At 36.1% G+C, this 14246-nt stretch overlaps 1 protein-coding gene across 1 annotated transcript in view; it reads left to right on the forward strand.

Annotated features, from left to right (window-relative positions):
- TBC1D19 (TBC1 domain family member 19) overlaps nt 1-14246 on the forward strand; it is a 49237-nt gene that overhangs the window by 26812 nt on the left and 8179 nt on the right. The window contains exons 12-14 of the mRNA XM_083862404.1: nt 4280-4354; nt 4825-4887; nt 11914-11998. Coding sequence (XP_083718530.1) covers nt 4280-4354; nt 4825-4887; nt 11914-11998 — 223 coding nt within the window. The remainder of the gene's footprint in view (nt 1-4279; nt 4355-4824; nt 4888-11913; nt 11999-14246) is intronic.

Here is a 14246-nt window from a genome sequence, read left to right on the forward strand (position 1 = left end):
CTAAGTTTTATAAAAAGTCATGTTATATCATTTTCCTGGTTGTTTGACCCTGTCATCATATGCATTTACGTATCTTATAAATTGCTTTATGTATTATGGCATATACTCTGCATATGTACAATCAGAAAGACTTAAAGAGAAGCTAGTAAGATGTTGTTTCCATGTTCCCTTGCACAGCAACAGTTTTTCATTGTACTTTATATTTGATACAAGTCCTCAACAATGAAGTTTTTTGCAGTATCTGAAGCCATGCCATAGTTATTTTATTTAATATCTCTTAAAAAGTTAAATCTCTCTTTAAGGTCTTTGCATAATTGGGGAAACTTTGATGTGAGGCTTTTATATGTGCCTAATGATTTACCTTGTGATAATTACACACTTATCAAGTTATATTTGTCAGCTATAGATGAATATGTACACATACATAGTTTCTGAGACATTATTCTGAGACTAAGTGCAGTAGAAATTTTCCTTTAGAAGATATTTTGCAGGATCTAGAGCCTTGAGACTAAACTGAGTAGATTGTGTGCAGGTGAGACAATACGTTGTGATGATGCTCAAAGAAACCTAGAAACATGTGGGCAAGTGGCTAGAAAATGGTAATGATAACTTTGAGACAAAGTGGTAAGGGCAGATAAAGTGATCCAGACTGGAAAGTTAGTCTATTACTTTGAGACTGTTGAAATAAAGGGTTGAAAAACAGTGAAATACAAAATGCACCCTTGGTCCCCATAAAAACCAGAAATTATCAAGCTGGGACAAAATACACTATGTTGGAGAAAATAAGTTAAGCTGTGAGGTAAGTGAATGTAAATTTTTTCTGTCATGCAAAACTGAAACTGTTCTTCTAATGTAACAGCTGTCATAATCTTCTATCTTCTTTTCTAAGACTATTTTTGCATAGCATTTTTCATCCTGGCTTCTAAAAGTTGTTTTATGGACTTTGAGTAGTGAAAATAGAAAAGCTTTTAAAAGATGGGTTTTCTGAGTGAGACCTAGCAGACTGCCCTTGGATCAGGTAGAATAGCACGTGGGTTACCACAGCTGTGTTATACGCTGAATAGCCATGGCTCAGTTTAAGCATTGCATTTACTATTGTTTCTTACACAGAAGTAAGCTGTGACTACTGCCAAAATGCTAACACCCTGAGATGTTCTTCTTGCATAGGCTGAATACATGGCTTTACTTTTTTAAAGTATAGCAAAGCAGTATCTATTCACATGTAACTGTAGCATGTTTTACGATCTGCTGAATTTCATATAGACTCTATAGATTTATCTAACACTTCTTTCCTCTACCTCTTGTGAATATTTTCTCTGCTAGAGTTGAGTTGTCTGTTTGCAGACATTCCTTCTGATTTGCAGTTTAGGCTCTATTACATTTATAGCAGTATGAATCTCCAAATCACATGAACTGTGAATTTCCTTTCTTTAATGTGAAACATTATGAGGGTTTGGTATGGGCAGCATTGTGTGTGCTAGCATCCAATATGGTTGTTTGGAAAATTTTATTCAGTAAAGCTCAGCCTCTGTATAAAGCTAATTTAAAGCCAAGCAAGGGATGATACTAACAATCTGCATTGCAATCATAAAAATGATAAACTGTGAGCTCGGTATGCAGGATTATTTAGAAATGTATAAGCACATTGCCAGACAATGAATTGTTTCTCAGTTTTCATTTGTAATGGTACGCTTTAGAGGAAGTGTGTTAAAATAGCCTTTTTAGGCTGCAAAGACAAACATTTGAAGGTGAACAGTGTCACAGTTAATATTGTCTGTGTAAACAGTCAAATTTGCTGTATATATGTTTTAATCGTATGGTCTTGAATCACAGAATCACAGTTATTTCCTCTGGGATGTCTGTCTCATTGTGTGAAATGGATGGCACACACTTACTGAGAATCTGTTTAAATTTTTTTTCCCTTCTGTTCATAGTGTTACACAATTGTTAATTCTCTGCATGCTGCTCAAACAGTGCTTAGGAAAGAAATTTGTTCATTTGCTGATAGGCTTTTTCTTCCCCTCTAATTTTTTTGAGTTAATAGATGGAAAATCTTAATTCTGAAAATTCCAGCATGCTAAAATCAGTAATGCTTTACTATAGGTTTTACTGACTGTAGTTTTGAAAGCTTAAAAACCTAATAAATAAGTGAGGTGGTAAGTTCATAATGGGGCTTTATGTGTAACTGCCTTATCAGAAGGGTTTTTTAGATTAGGATCAGTAGCCAGAGGTCCCCACTGTATTATTCAAACATCAGAAAAACCAGTTACAGTAACAGACTGTCATCATCTTTGGCTGGAGAAAAATGTACTTTACAAGAAGATTTCATAGATCTCTGGTGAAAGAATAAGCTTTGGACCCTCTTCAGGGATTTATCAGGAGGGTCTTCCTTTAATGCTTTTGTCTGTTTTCCCTTTATGTAATCTGATTAGGTTTTTGTTTTGTCCTTGTTAGATTTGAGAGTCAAATGCAAGAGGCAAATGCAATAGTGCAATCACATGGTGAGGGTAACTAAAAATGGGTCATGACCTGCCAACAGTTCATCAGTGAGGATGTAGCTCTAGTGCCAGGGGTTTCATGACAGGACACAGGTGGACTGCGCTGGCACAGAGGCTGCTGAGTAATCCAAACCTTTATTTCAGAGAAGGTGATTATCCAAATTCTGCTTAAAGTAGCTTTCCTGGATTCTGCTGAAAGATACTGTTCTCTCTAGCCCATTTCTCTTTCTCTCTTTAGTGTTCTTTCTTGCTCCTTTCAGAGCTCCCCTGTGCTCTCAAGTGGATACAATACAAATGTTTTGGGTGAAATTTTAGGATGTGGCACTATAAGGTCAAGAAGGCTAGTCACTGCCATCCTGAAGTGTACTTTATTTCAGTTTGGAAAGATGATTATATTTAGAGATGTGGTATAAAAGTATATAATTTTCAGAAAAGCTGCTGTCTATATAAAAATGGAACATATTTTTAAAAGGAAAAAAGTTTACTAATTAATTTTAAGGGAAGATTTGGCAGACAAAGAAATGCTGAATCAGATGAAAATGGCAAGATTTTTGTTTTGTAACTGAAAACATTCTAAATAACATAAGAAATATAACACAGTTTTGGACACTCCTGACACTTGGCAGTTGTGGAATTTCTCATCTGGAATAAGAAATGCAGCCAGTAAATAGTAAAAGAAGACTTGAATCTTTTTTAAAGACTGAGTGAAGCTCTTAAAATATTCCCCACTGTGTGAGAGACTGATCACCAGAGTGTCTTGTGTCTTGAAAGTAAATCTTGCTTATGATTCAGATATAAGGAATTAATCTATTAATACAGCATCAATCACAAGCCTTTTGTCCTTCAAATCCTTACTCTGGATTTGTATTTATCAAAGAAATTAGCAGTAAATCTGTGAAGTTTGGAATATACAAATATTTGTGTTGTGTCCATATAGATACCTCGAAATAAAAATAGTTTTGTGAAGTGGGAAGGATCTTTGGGATGGCTGACATGATTTATCAATTAGTTCAAATCAATCAGAAATTGTTACTCAGTTGTAGGTGTAATGGCAGAGATATTTAGGGATTTGGGAGTTGCAAGATGACAGTGCGATATATAGGTCTGCTTTTCCTTTGCAAGCTTTTTCTAAGAAATAAGGGATAGAATAAGTAAAAGCAGAGAAGTTTGTTCTGATTCTTCCACATTGTTTCACCTGTATGTTCTGTAGACATTCAGGAAATAATTGGAGTTTAAAAACAGGTCCTAGGTTTTTGTACTCTTCACCAGTTATTTTATATATATTTATCATATTTATAATTTCATCTTTGCGCAAATTTAAACTTTTTACAGGTTCATACTAGTTTAATGTCAAATATTTGCAGCAATTCAGTAAAGTTTAAAGATAAGACAGAACCTATTGATGGAAAGGTGCATGAAAATAGAGGGTAACAAAGAAATAAAACATAATGATTTTGAGCATTGAAAAGCTTTTAGATGTAGAGAGAACCAAAGGTTGGAAGATATGGGTCTTTGGTTTGAACTAGTCCCTTCATTTTCCTTTTATTACTTATATGACGGTTTAATCATTTTATAATGTGTCAAATCTCAGTTCTTAGAACTTAAGCTGAACAAACCATGACAGATGCTTCATAAATGTACAGTGCTTTTTCCCAGTTATTTTCATTTTTTTTCCGGTTTTTTGCATGCTTTTTTTTCAATTGCTAAAAATCAATTTTTTTACTTTAAATATAAATTCAGGTCATGTCTCAGACAGATGATGGTCATATTCTTAATTTTAGGACATCTTGTATTATGAACAGCTTAAGTCAAATGTGATTCAGCACAACCTTTTAGTGGACAGCCTGATTTACAAAGTAAGTAATTCACTAAACAGTGAGTGATTTATGTGTTTATCACACTGGTATCTTGTTGTTGGTTTTATTAACAAAGAAAATACTAGATGGTATGGTTTTGAGGACTGTAAAAGTAATTAGTGTGAACTTATTATTGTGAAGCTATTCCTTGTGTCTGTGTTGTCTCTCATGTAAGACATTTGAGTCAAACCGTTAAGTCATAAAGGAATGATATCTTCATTTGAAGGAGTAACTGGGTTTGTGAGAAAGAGCCAACAGGGTATGTATGACTGGTTCCATTTCAAGTTTCGACTCTGAGTGCTTAATCATCAAGTTAATACAGCATTTTTTATTTTAAAATGTAGAGTCTAAGCTTAACTATATTTCTCTGAATGAAAGTGAAACAGTGTCTATCACCATGTTAATTTCAGCCTCCATGGGAGTTTGAAAGGGGGTCTTTTGGCTTCAAACTCTTGTATTTTTTATTACAGGATGTAAAGCTGACAGCAAGTAATGATGACTACTATTTTGTATTTGAGGATTATTTATATCAGGTATGTAACTATTTTTTGGTTAGAAAACTTAGGAAATATACTCCTGTGGGGTTGTATCATCTTTAGAGAGAGAATTGCCTTTGTAAGGCAGAGTACAGTGGGACAAATACATCTGTTTGCTGCATATACTTTCCCTTCTGAATAGCAAACTTGGACACTTAAACAGATTAAGCAGGGCAACCTTCTAAAACTCCTGCTATGAAGGACCATACACAATGTCATTCCAGTGCACTAAGCTGAAAAATACAAAATCAGCCATTTTCCCCTTTCCAGCTTTGCAATAAATAACCTCCAACAATTAAAAGCTGTGTACAGTGAAATTAAGACTTGAGAAGTATATTCAGGGTTCCATTTAAAGAATCCTCTTGCTTTACAGTGACTTGTTGCAATAAGCATTTTGACATATTTTTAAATTAAAGACATTGATTCTAAGGTAGTGACAGGTATGGTTACTTGTAGGATTGCTCCCATCCCAAAGCTGTTTCTAGCAATCAGGAATACAGCTAATTTATAAAGAATTATCTTTGTTGGTGCCTATCAAATGCCTGTAATTGGAAGGAGATTACATCTATGAATTTCCTAATGTGTAGTTGATTGCAGTGTCAACATAACTGTCATGCAGCAAACTTAACATTTCCACAGTGCTTTTGATTTCATTAGTTATATCTGTTATGTTAGACTTGTTTAATATTTTTTATTTAGAGCTATGTGAAACTAATTTCTTCTTTGTTGGGAATATATAAAACTGCTAGTAATTTAACTAGGCAAGAAACTGTCCTTAATGCTGCTTAGTCCATATAAGTATAAAAAAATGCAGTACTATTTAAGCATACTATTCAAGCATGTCTGCATATCATTCTGCATTTAAACATTAGTAGTTAAAACTATAACCTCATGAAATTATGACTTTTTTTATTTAGAAGTAGGCACAATATTAAAATCTGTATCTGAATTTGTTTCAAAATTAAAATTTCCTCTCGACCCCCATCACCTACCCAGGTGCCACTTCAGAATAGATATGAGGCCCTGGATCCGGAGGGTCAGCCAGATGATGTGGAAGAAAATTATCTGCCCAGAGAGCCTCCCAATTATGCTTCATCTGTCAGACAGATGACAACCTCTAACGTTAAAAAGAAAAGAAGAGTAGTCGTAGTGGGTGACTCCCTTTTGCAGAGAACAGAGGGCACCGTATGTCGACCAGACCCAGCCCACAGGGAGGTCTGTTGCCTCCCTGGGGCCTGGGTACAGGATATTACTGAGAAACTTTCTGGGCTGATTCAGCCCTATGATTATTACCCACTGCTGATACTTCAGGCTGGCAGTGATGATTGAAAACAGGAGCATCAGGTCAATTAAAAGGGATTTTAGGGCAATGGGTCAAGTAGATGATAGGGCAAGAGCACAGGTAGTGTTCTGCTCAGTCTGTTTGGTGGCAGAGAAAAGTGATGAAAGGAATAGGAGATTATCGACAAGTGGCTCAAAGGTTCGTCATCAGCAGAATTTTGTGTTCTTTGACCATGGGACAGCTTTTGGCACCTGGCCTGCTGGAACTGGATGGGCTCCATCTCTCTGTTACGGGCAGAAGGATTTTAGCTCATGAGGTGGTGGAACTCATTGAAAGGGCTTTTAACTAGGTTTGAAGGGAGAAGGGGATGCAGCTGGGCTGTCTGGAAACAGGTCCAAGGGTGGTAAGCCTGAGTTAGGGTGAAATCAGTAGCCCAGCTGAGGTGCATGTATACCAATGCATGCAGCATGGGTAACAAACAGGAAGAGCCAGAGGTCATGGTGCAGCAGCAAAGCTATGATGTAGTTGCCATCACGAAAACATGGTGGGATGACTCACAGAGCTGCAGTGCTGCACCAGATGGCTGCAAACTCTTCAGGAGAGACAGAAAAGGGAGAAGAAGTGGAAGGGTGGCCCTTTATATATGGAGGCTTTTGTTGCCATGGGTATTAAAACTAATGACAATGAAGTTGAATGCCTATGGGTAAGAATTAAGGGGAAGGGCAGGAAGGCTGACATCGTACTGGAAGTCTGTTATCATCCACCCAGCCAGGAAGAAGAGGTGTACAACTTACTCTATAAGCAGCTGAAGAACGTTTCAGGATCACCAGCCCTTGTTCTTGTAGGTGACTTTAATCTACCAGACATCTGCTGGGAACGTAATACAGCAGAGAAGAGACAGTCCAGGAAGTTCTTAGAGTGTGTGTGTTATTTAGGAGTTGAGCTGGAGCCTAGATCCCAATAAGCCTCTCCGGTAGAAAGGCTGCTTGGAGAAACTCAGGTGAAGCATCGTCAAGCTCATACATCCATAAACACCATGTGGCTAGCTTAGCTAGGAGAGGCAGATCAGTTCCAGCAGGTTTATTTCCAGGAGCTGAAAGGAAAGCCAGAGTCAAGAAGCTGGGTCATCTGCGTGTCCCCGCTTAAGTATGGGGTTCACTAGCCAATGACCTTGAGGTATGGGGGTGGAGCAAAGGGCAGGTAAGGTCAGTATTCCATAGGGGAGACAGGGCCAGTCACCAGGTACCACAACCAACGGTGACATAATGAGGAGAGGAGAAACCAAAGGGCCAGGGGTATTAGTGGGGGGAGGAACTGGGGCAAACCATGTGTACAGAGCACCATTGGGAAGTCCCTCTCTCAGGCTGGGCAGGTAACTATGGTCTATCCTGCCAAGGCCAGACCCTGGGTATTATGTATGTTGAGGGGCTGCAGGGTATCCACACTGTGGAGGACAACTTTTTGTTGCTGCTGGTGAGTGAGACTGCCAGGGGAGAGACTATGTTATTGTTTGCAAATGGGGTGGACTGATGGGAGGAGGCTGCTTGGGGCATAGTGATCATCAAATTATAGAGTTCTCAATGTTTGATGAAATGAGGAGGAACATCAGTGAGACTCTTTCATTGGACTTCAGGAGGGCAGACTTCAGCCTATTTAGGAGACTTAGAGAGTTCCTTGGAAAGCAGCCCTTAAAAACAAAGGGAGTCCAGGAAAGGTGGGCGTGGTTCAAAACAGATCTTGAGGGCACAGGAACAGACTGTCCCTGTGTGCTGAAAGATGAGTTGACGAGGCAAACATCCAGCCACACCTTGAGTGCTGTGTCCAGCTCTGGCCCCTCAGTTTAGGAAAGATGTTGAGACACTTGAGCACAGCCAGAGGAGGCAATGAGGCTGGTGGAGGGCTTGGAACACAAACCCTGTGAGGAGTGGCTGAGGGAGCTGGGGGTGTTTAGCCTGGAGAAAAGAAGACTCAGAGGTGACCTTATCACTCTTTACAACCTCCTGAAAGGTCAGATGAGGGTTGGTCTCTTTCACCAGGCAGCAAATGACAGAACGAGAGGACAGAGTCTTAGGCTGCACCAAGGGAAATAAAAGTTGGATATTAGAAAAAAGTTTTTTACTGAAAGAGTGATAAAGTACTGGAATGGTCTGTCCATTGGGGAGGTGGTGGAGTCACCATCCCTGGATGTGTTTAAAAAATGACTGGATATCACACTTGGTGCATGGTTTAGTTGAGGTGTTAGGGCTGGGTTGGACTCGATAATCTTGAAGGTCTCTTCCAATCTTGTGATTCCATGAAATTTGCAAACTGTCTGAATAATGTCAACTCAAACATTGATATTTGTTCACTAGAATATTTACATGTAAGAGTTTTTCTTGATTTAATGGTCAAAGATGATCTTCATTGTTGTAACACTGTGTCTTCATCTTGGGATTTGAAAATCTGATTATTTGTTTATCATTTATTATGTTGAGTATGGCATTAATTAGTCATTAACTGACACTTGCAGTAGACATGGGGCTTTAAACTATGAAGAAGTATGAACTAATACATGACACAATATTTTGTTTTAAGATCATCAGAAATACATTTTGTTTATCATTGTCAATATATAACCCAGTTGAATGTTTTCCATTTTTTTATATCTCTATTGACTAAAAGAATAGCTACAGAATGAAAATAATGACAAAGACTAAACTGTCTTTAGTAATTTGAAGAAGACTCACCAAAAATCTTTGAAAAATTATATGGCTAGTTATACTGCAAGGTTTTGAAGCAAAGAATATTTCGAACTTCTAATTATTTGTTGCTCTATTTTTGATTGCTATTTTGTGGTATTCTTCAGACTTGACTCTAGAAAAGAGTTATCCACTTACCTTGATAATTTCCTCTTCCAACCTAATTTGCAAGTGCTTTACTGCTGAATTATTTTGTTCTATAGCCCCTGGAAAAAATTTTAGTATGAGTCACTGTGATGTGGGATATTATTTATTGATGTAATATGATAAATGAAATTAAATATTGACTAAATAAGATAGATAATGAAAATGTTAGTTTAAACCAGATACATTATATCTGGGGTTTTTGCCTTTTTTCATGACTAGTTACTGCCTCTTAAGTTTTCCAAGTCATTGAGCAGAGTGTGTCCTTTGTGTGTTGTGGAATAGATGAAATGTCCACCAAAACAATAAAAATTGGGCTTAAAATAATGATGAGGCTATTTTGTCGCATTATTGGTACCTCTTTAGTAGCATACAATTGCTTCCAGGAAAAATACTGTGAAATTATTTATTTATATAATATATGTATATTATATCTATATATATGTATATAATATCTATATAATATATATTATATTTCTATAATATATATAATATATATTTATATAATTATATATAATATATATTATATATAATATATAATTATATTTAAAAAAATATAATAAATATATTTATTTTTATTTCCTTTAATATCTTTGCTTTCTTTTCCCCAAAGTTTACTTATTTTTATTACTTCTTCCTAAGTATTAAAATAAAATACAGGTACTTTTCATAATGTGATTTCTTTTGATAAAAGCTTTGACTTTGGGTTATTTCTTTCCCTCAGTGATTTGAATTCAGTGGTTTTCTTTTCAGTTGGATTATAAATATCCAATAATTTGGTTAGTATTTCTGTACTTGAAAAGGGGTTTGTGCCATTGTTTTCTTTAGCACTATAATTTTGTTAATGAGGAAAATAACACATGGATTAATAAATTCATAAGTTCTTTATTTCAGGCCAGAAGTTCAATTTGAATACTATAGTCTTAGATGCAAAGAACCTTACCCAGAGTTTTTTGGGTATAGTCATAACTTAGGTTTGAGCTAGTCTTCATTTAAAGACTTCCAGATACTGGTACTGGACACTGTATTCCTAAAAAAGAGAGCCTCAAATGAAGGTTACATTCTTTCCCCTATGAGAGAACACAGTTTATGTCCTGTTCAGATTAGTTTCTCTTTCCTTCACCTCAGTTAACATACACATAGAATTACATATGCCTGTGTATTGTTATTGTCAATGATATTTTGGCAGCTATGAACATGATTGTGTATTGTACAAAAATAATATTTAGCTTAAACTGTTTGAGATAAGAAAGTATTATTCGTTTTTAAAAGATGTTTGTATTTGAGAAATAGTTTTGAGGTTCAAAAAAGAAAAAAGTCTCAAAATATGACCTACTTACCATAAAAAAATTTAAAGCAATAATATTCAATTGTGTAATTTAATGTGCTTCCTTTGAGAAAAGCTGATATGTGGAATATATTTGCACCAATTAATGGGAAGGAAAAATCCCATTAAATAATATGAATAAAAATTAATTTTTATTCATAATAAATTATGTAGTTAAACATTTCCTCCTTTTACACCTTGACTACAGTTAAAATAAACTATTAAAATCTTAAAGAGCAGAGTATCCTGGATTCAGGTAGGGTAGAGTTAATTTCTTCTCAGTAGCTGTTACAGTGCTGTGTTTTAGATTGGGAATGAGAATGGTGTTGATAACACACTGATATTTTGGGGTATTGCTAAGTTATGTTTTTCCTAAGGACTTTTTCCTTGTCTCATGCTCTGCCAGTGAGGAGGTAGACAAAGGAAACTGGGAGGGAGCACAGCCAGGACTGATCAAAGGGGGTTTCCACACCACAGAACGTCATGCCCAGTCTATAAACTGGGAGGACTTACCTGGAATCGGGTGGCTGATCTGGGTTTGGGAAGGGTCTGGTATTAGTCTTTTATTATCATCATTATTATTATCATTTGCTGTTATTTACTTACTAAACTGTTCTTATCTCAGCCTACAAGTTTTACTTTGATTCTCCTCCCCATTTCCCCGGGGTGGAGAGGGAGGGGGTTGAGCAAGCGTCTGAGTGATGCTTAAACCCCAGCAGAGAGGGATTCAGGTGTGCAAAAGTCAGCAGTGAGTTGAAGTCTGCGTTGTGTCTGCCCTCTCGTGTACATCCTTCATAGTGCAGCCTTTCAGTGCGTGAGAACGTGAAGATTTTAAAGTACAGTACTAACTACTACATTTTTTACAACTCCAGATAGGATGAGATTCTTTATTGTTTTCTTTTCTATGAATGCTTTTACTGCTTAATTTTATACTCAGTTGCTGTGAATACAGTTTTTTCTATTTATGTAAACAATAAACCCCAAATATACTTCAGAGTATACATCATGATGTGCATTTCTGATCTTTAGGATACAAGGTGAGCATTCTAATCTGTTTTTTTGAAAGAGCTGAATTGCATGCAAACATTTTGTAAAGGTCCTGGGAATGAAAGCAAATGTGTGCAAAAATGCACACATCTGAAAGTGTAAATGCTTTGTTTGCTTATTCCCTTACTAGGACATCCCCAGGTCGTAGTAACTGAGTAGAAAAAGAGTCTGAAAGATGTAAAAGCAGCCAGGTACCATTTGGTCACTAATGTCGTCAGAGAAGGGGATAAACACCTGCTGAGAGGGAAGGAGGATGGTTGAAGAATGTAGATATAAAACTGATAACAAATGAAGGTGAATGTAAAATCATAGCAAGTTCAAAGTGAGCTTGTAAATTTGGTCAGGAAAATAAACTAAGGTGGTGAGAAGCTTTCAACCTTATTGGGTCTCTTAAATAGCATCTAATAGGTACTAATTAAGACAGGTCCTTAAATTTGTTTGACATTACTTTGATCCAGTTAGTCAGTTGACTTTCTTTTCTGCAGGTGTTACTGTGCTTTTCCCGAGATACATCTGTATTGGAGCACTTTGCTTATAGTAGTGCCACCCCACCCAAATCATACATACAAGGTAAAAAGAGTTGTTTTTAAAAAGATAATGTAGATTTTTGTTGACTGATGCACTAATACAGCATGTGAAATTGCTTTGTGTTCATTACACCTAGTAGACTACACTTTAAAGAATGTTAATGAAAATATATCCAGCTGACTTCTCCACAGATTCTATTGTGGCAGTTTAGAAGCTGATCACAGACTGCAACGTTGTTCTTTTACTCCAGTTTTCTGTGTACAATTCTGCAATGTTTCACCAGAAGTAATGACACACAACTATGACAATATGGTATAATCATGACAATGTCTGTCTTCATCAGATCTAGACATTTAAATAAATATTGTCCTCTGTAACTCCAATAAATGTAGCAACTGGAAGTTGTTATAGAATGTTGTCTTTGCAAAGCAGTGAGTTTAGCAAATATTTGTAGACAGGAGCAGAAGATGTTGCTGAAGAATTGTGGGCTCTGTTCAAGTGTGGGAGAGTAGAGCTTTACCAAACATACTTAGCACTGATTTTTTCTAAAAAAGCATGGCATCTTCCAGAATATTAGTTTATTTTTGGATGTTCTTTGACTTGAGGTCTCATTATGTTTCCTTACAATACTTAGATTTCCTGATTCAGTCCACTTGCCTTCTCTCCCAACTTCTCATGCCATTCTTCTGGATGTTTCCATGTGTTTTAGAACCTCACCTGCCTTCATTTTATATAGAGGTTCCTAATTTTGCATTCTTTCTTGAATCATTCAGTAATCCAATAACTTTTTTCCCTATGTACCTTCATCTTCTACATTCTTGTTTATTTCCTTGCTCCTTGTGCCTGTGCATTTAGCCAGATATGATCCCTAAGTGCTTTTTTTGTGCAGGACCTCTGCTGACAGTTTTCATCTTGCTGCTTCGTATGTCGCTATAAGTAATGTTTGTTTTCTAATTTTTTAATTCCTTTTTTTATTGCTTTTTTTACTGTCTTCCACCGAGTTATGGAGTTTTCTTTACCTACTCCTTGAAATAAGCAAAGGGCTCACCTGAGAGCAGAGCAGCAGTGGGATCCCAGGTCTCACTTCAGACACAGAGCCTTGGCAGCACAGAAACACAGCTATGGAGAACATCCTGCATATTCCTAGACAAATGTGGGGAATGATGTTGCTGATGCCTAAATCTGTGCAGTGTAAATCCAAAAGGCTTGTATGTCCTATTTTTAGCCGATTTTCCAAGAGGTGTGCTTTATGCTAAAAATACTCGTCCTCCCACTTTATAATTCCTGGCTGCACAACAATCAAACTGTTGAAAGGAAAAAGAGAAAATAATTTTTAGTTTAATGAAGCAATTAATTTAGTTTATTGAAACAATTTTTAGTTTAATTTGTATAATTAGAAAATACTGGATTTTGTTTTCATGGAGTAGTAGGCAGGAGTTCTGCAGGTTAATTTTTACTTTTTTTTAGTCAGTTTGTACTGTAAGAAAATATCAAGATCCAGATTCCATTGAACCTGACAAAAGTTCCTTGTGCTAAACTTTATTGTGAAGAATAAGTAGAATACGCAGAATATTCTGTAAATTTCCATGTAATTAATTAAATTTTTAGTTGAATGTTCTCATTTTAGGACTAAAACAATTGCAAGTTTTAATTAGTTGTAATTGTATTTAATAATACCTTTATATTTCTAAATAAATTGTTAAATTTTATTAATCGATTTTGGATTATTAGTTTCTGTAGTCAAAATATGATTTAATAATATAATGTTCATTTTTCAGGGAAGATAAAAAAGTTATATGATCAGTGTATATGATCAGTGATTTTCTTGACTTAATTCTTTTATATCCAGTGGATGACTTAAATATTTGTTATATCAGAACATTCACCTTCCCCTGTTGCAGACCTAATGAAGCCTCGAATATTTATCTGTTCAAAGGCCTTTCCTATCCCTAGGTCAGCCTGCCCTTATTTCCTCCTAGAGCTTCACTGTCTTCAAGGTCTGCAGCAAAAACCTTCAGAAGCTCCTAAGACACACCCAAATAGAATCTCAATGGAACAGCAGTGCTGAAATTCTCCTCCTCTTTTTTGCTGTTTGTCATCCTTCTTTATTGGTACTGCATTTCAGTTTTATATCTGACATTGTACCTGTTCCATTGTATTACTTGCCACATTTTAGACAGTCAGATGGTTAATAATGTAATTAGTTATGATATTTGTAATTGTAACTTAAAATACACTTTTTTATTTAAATGACTTAAATCTTTGTACCTTTTTACAGCTTAATGACATT

This window comes from Zosterops lateralis (assembly GCF_965231275.1).
Source record: "Zosterops lateralis genome assembly, chromosome: 5".
Classification (NCBI taxonomy): domain Eukaryota; kingdom Metazoa; phylum Chordata; class Aves; order Passeriformes; family Zosteropidae; genus Zosterops; species Zosterops lateralis.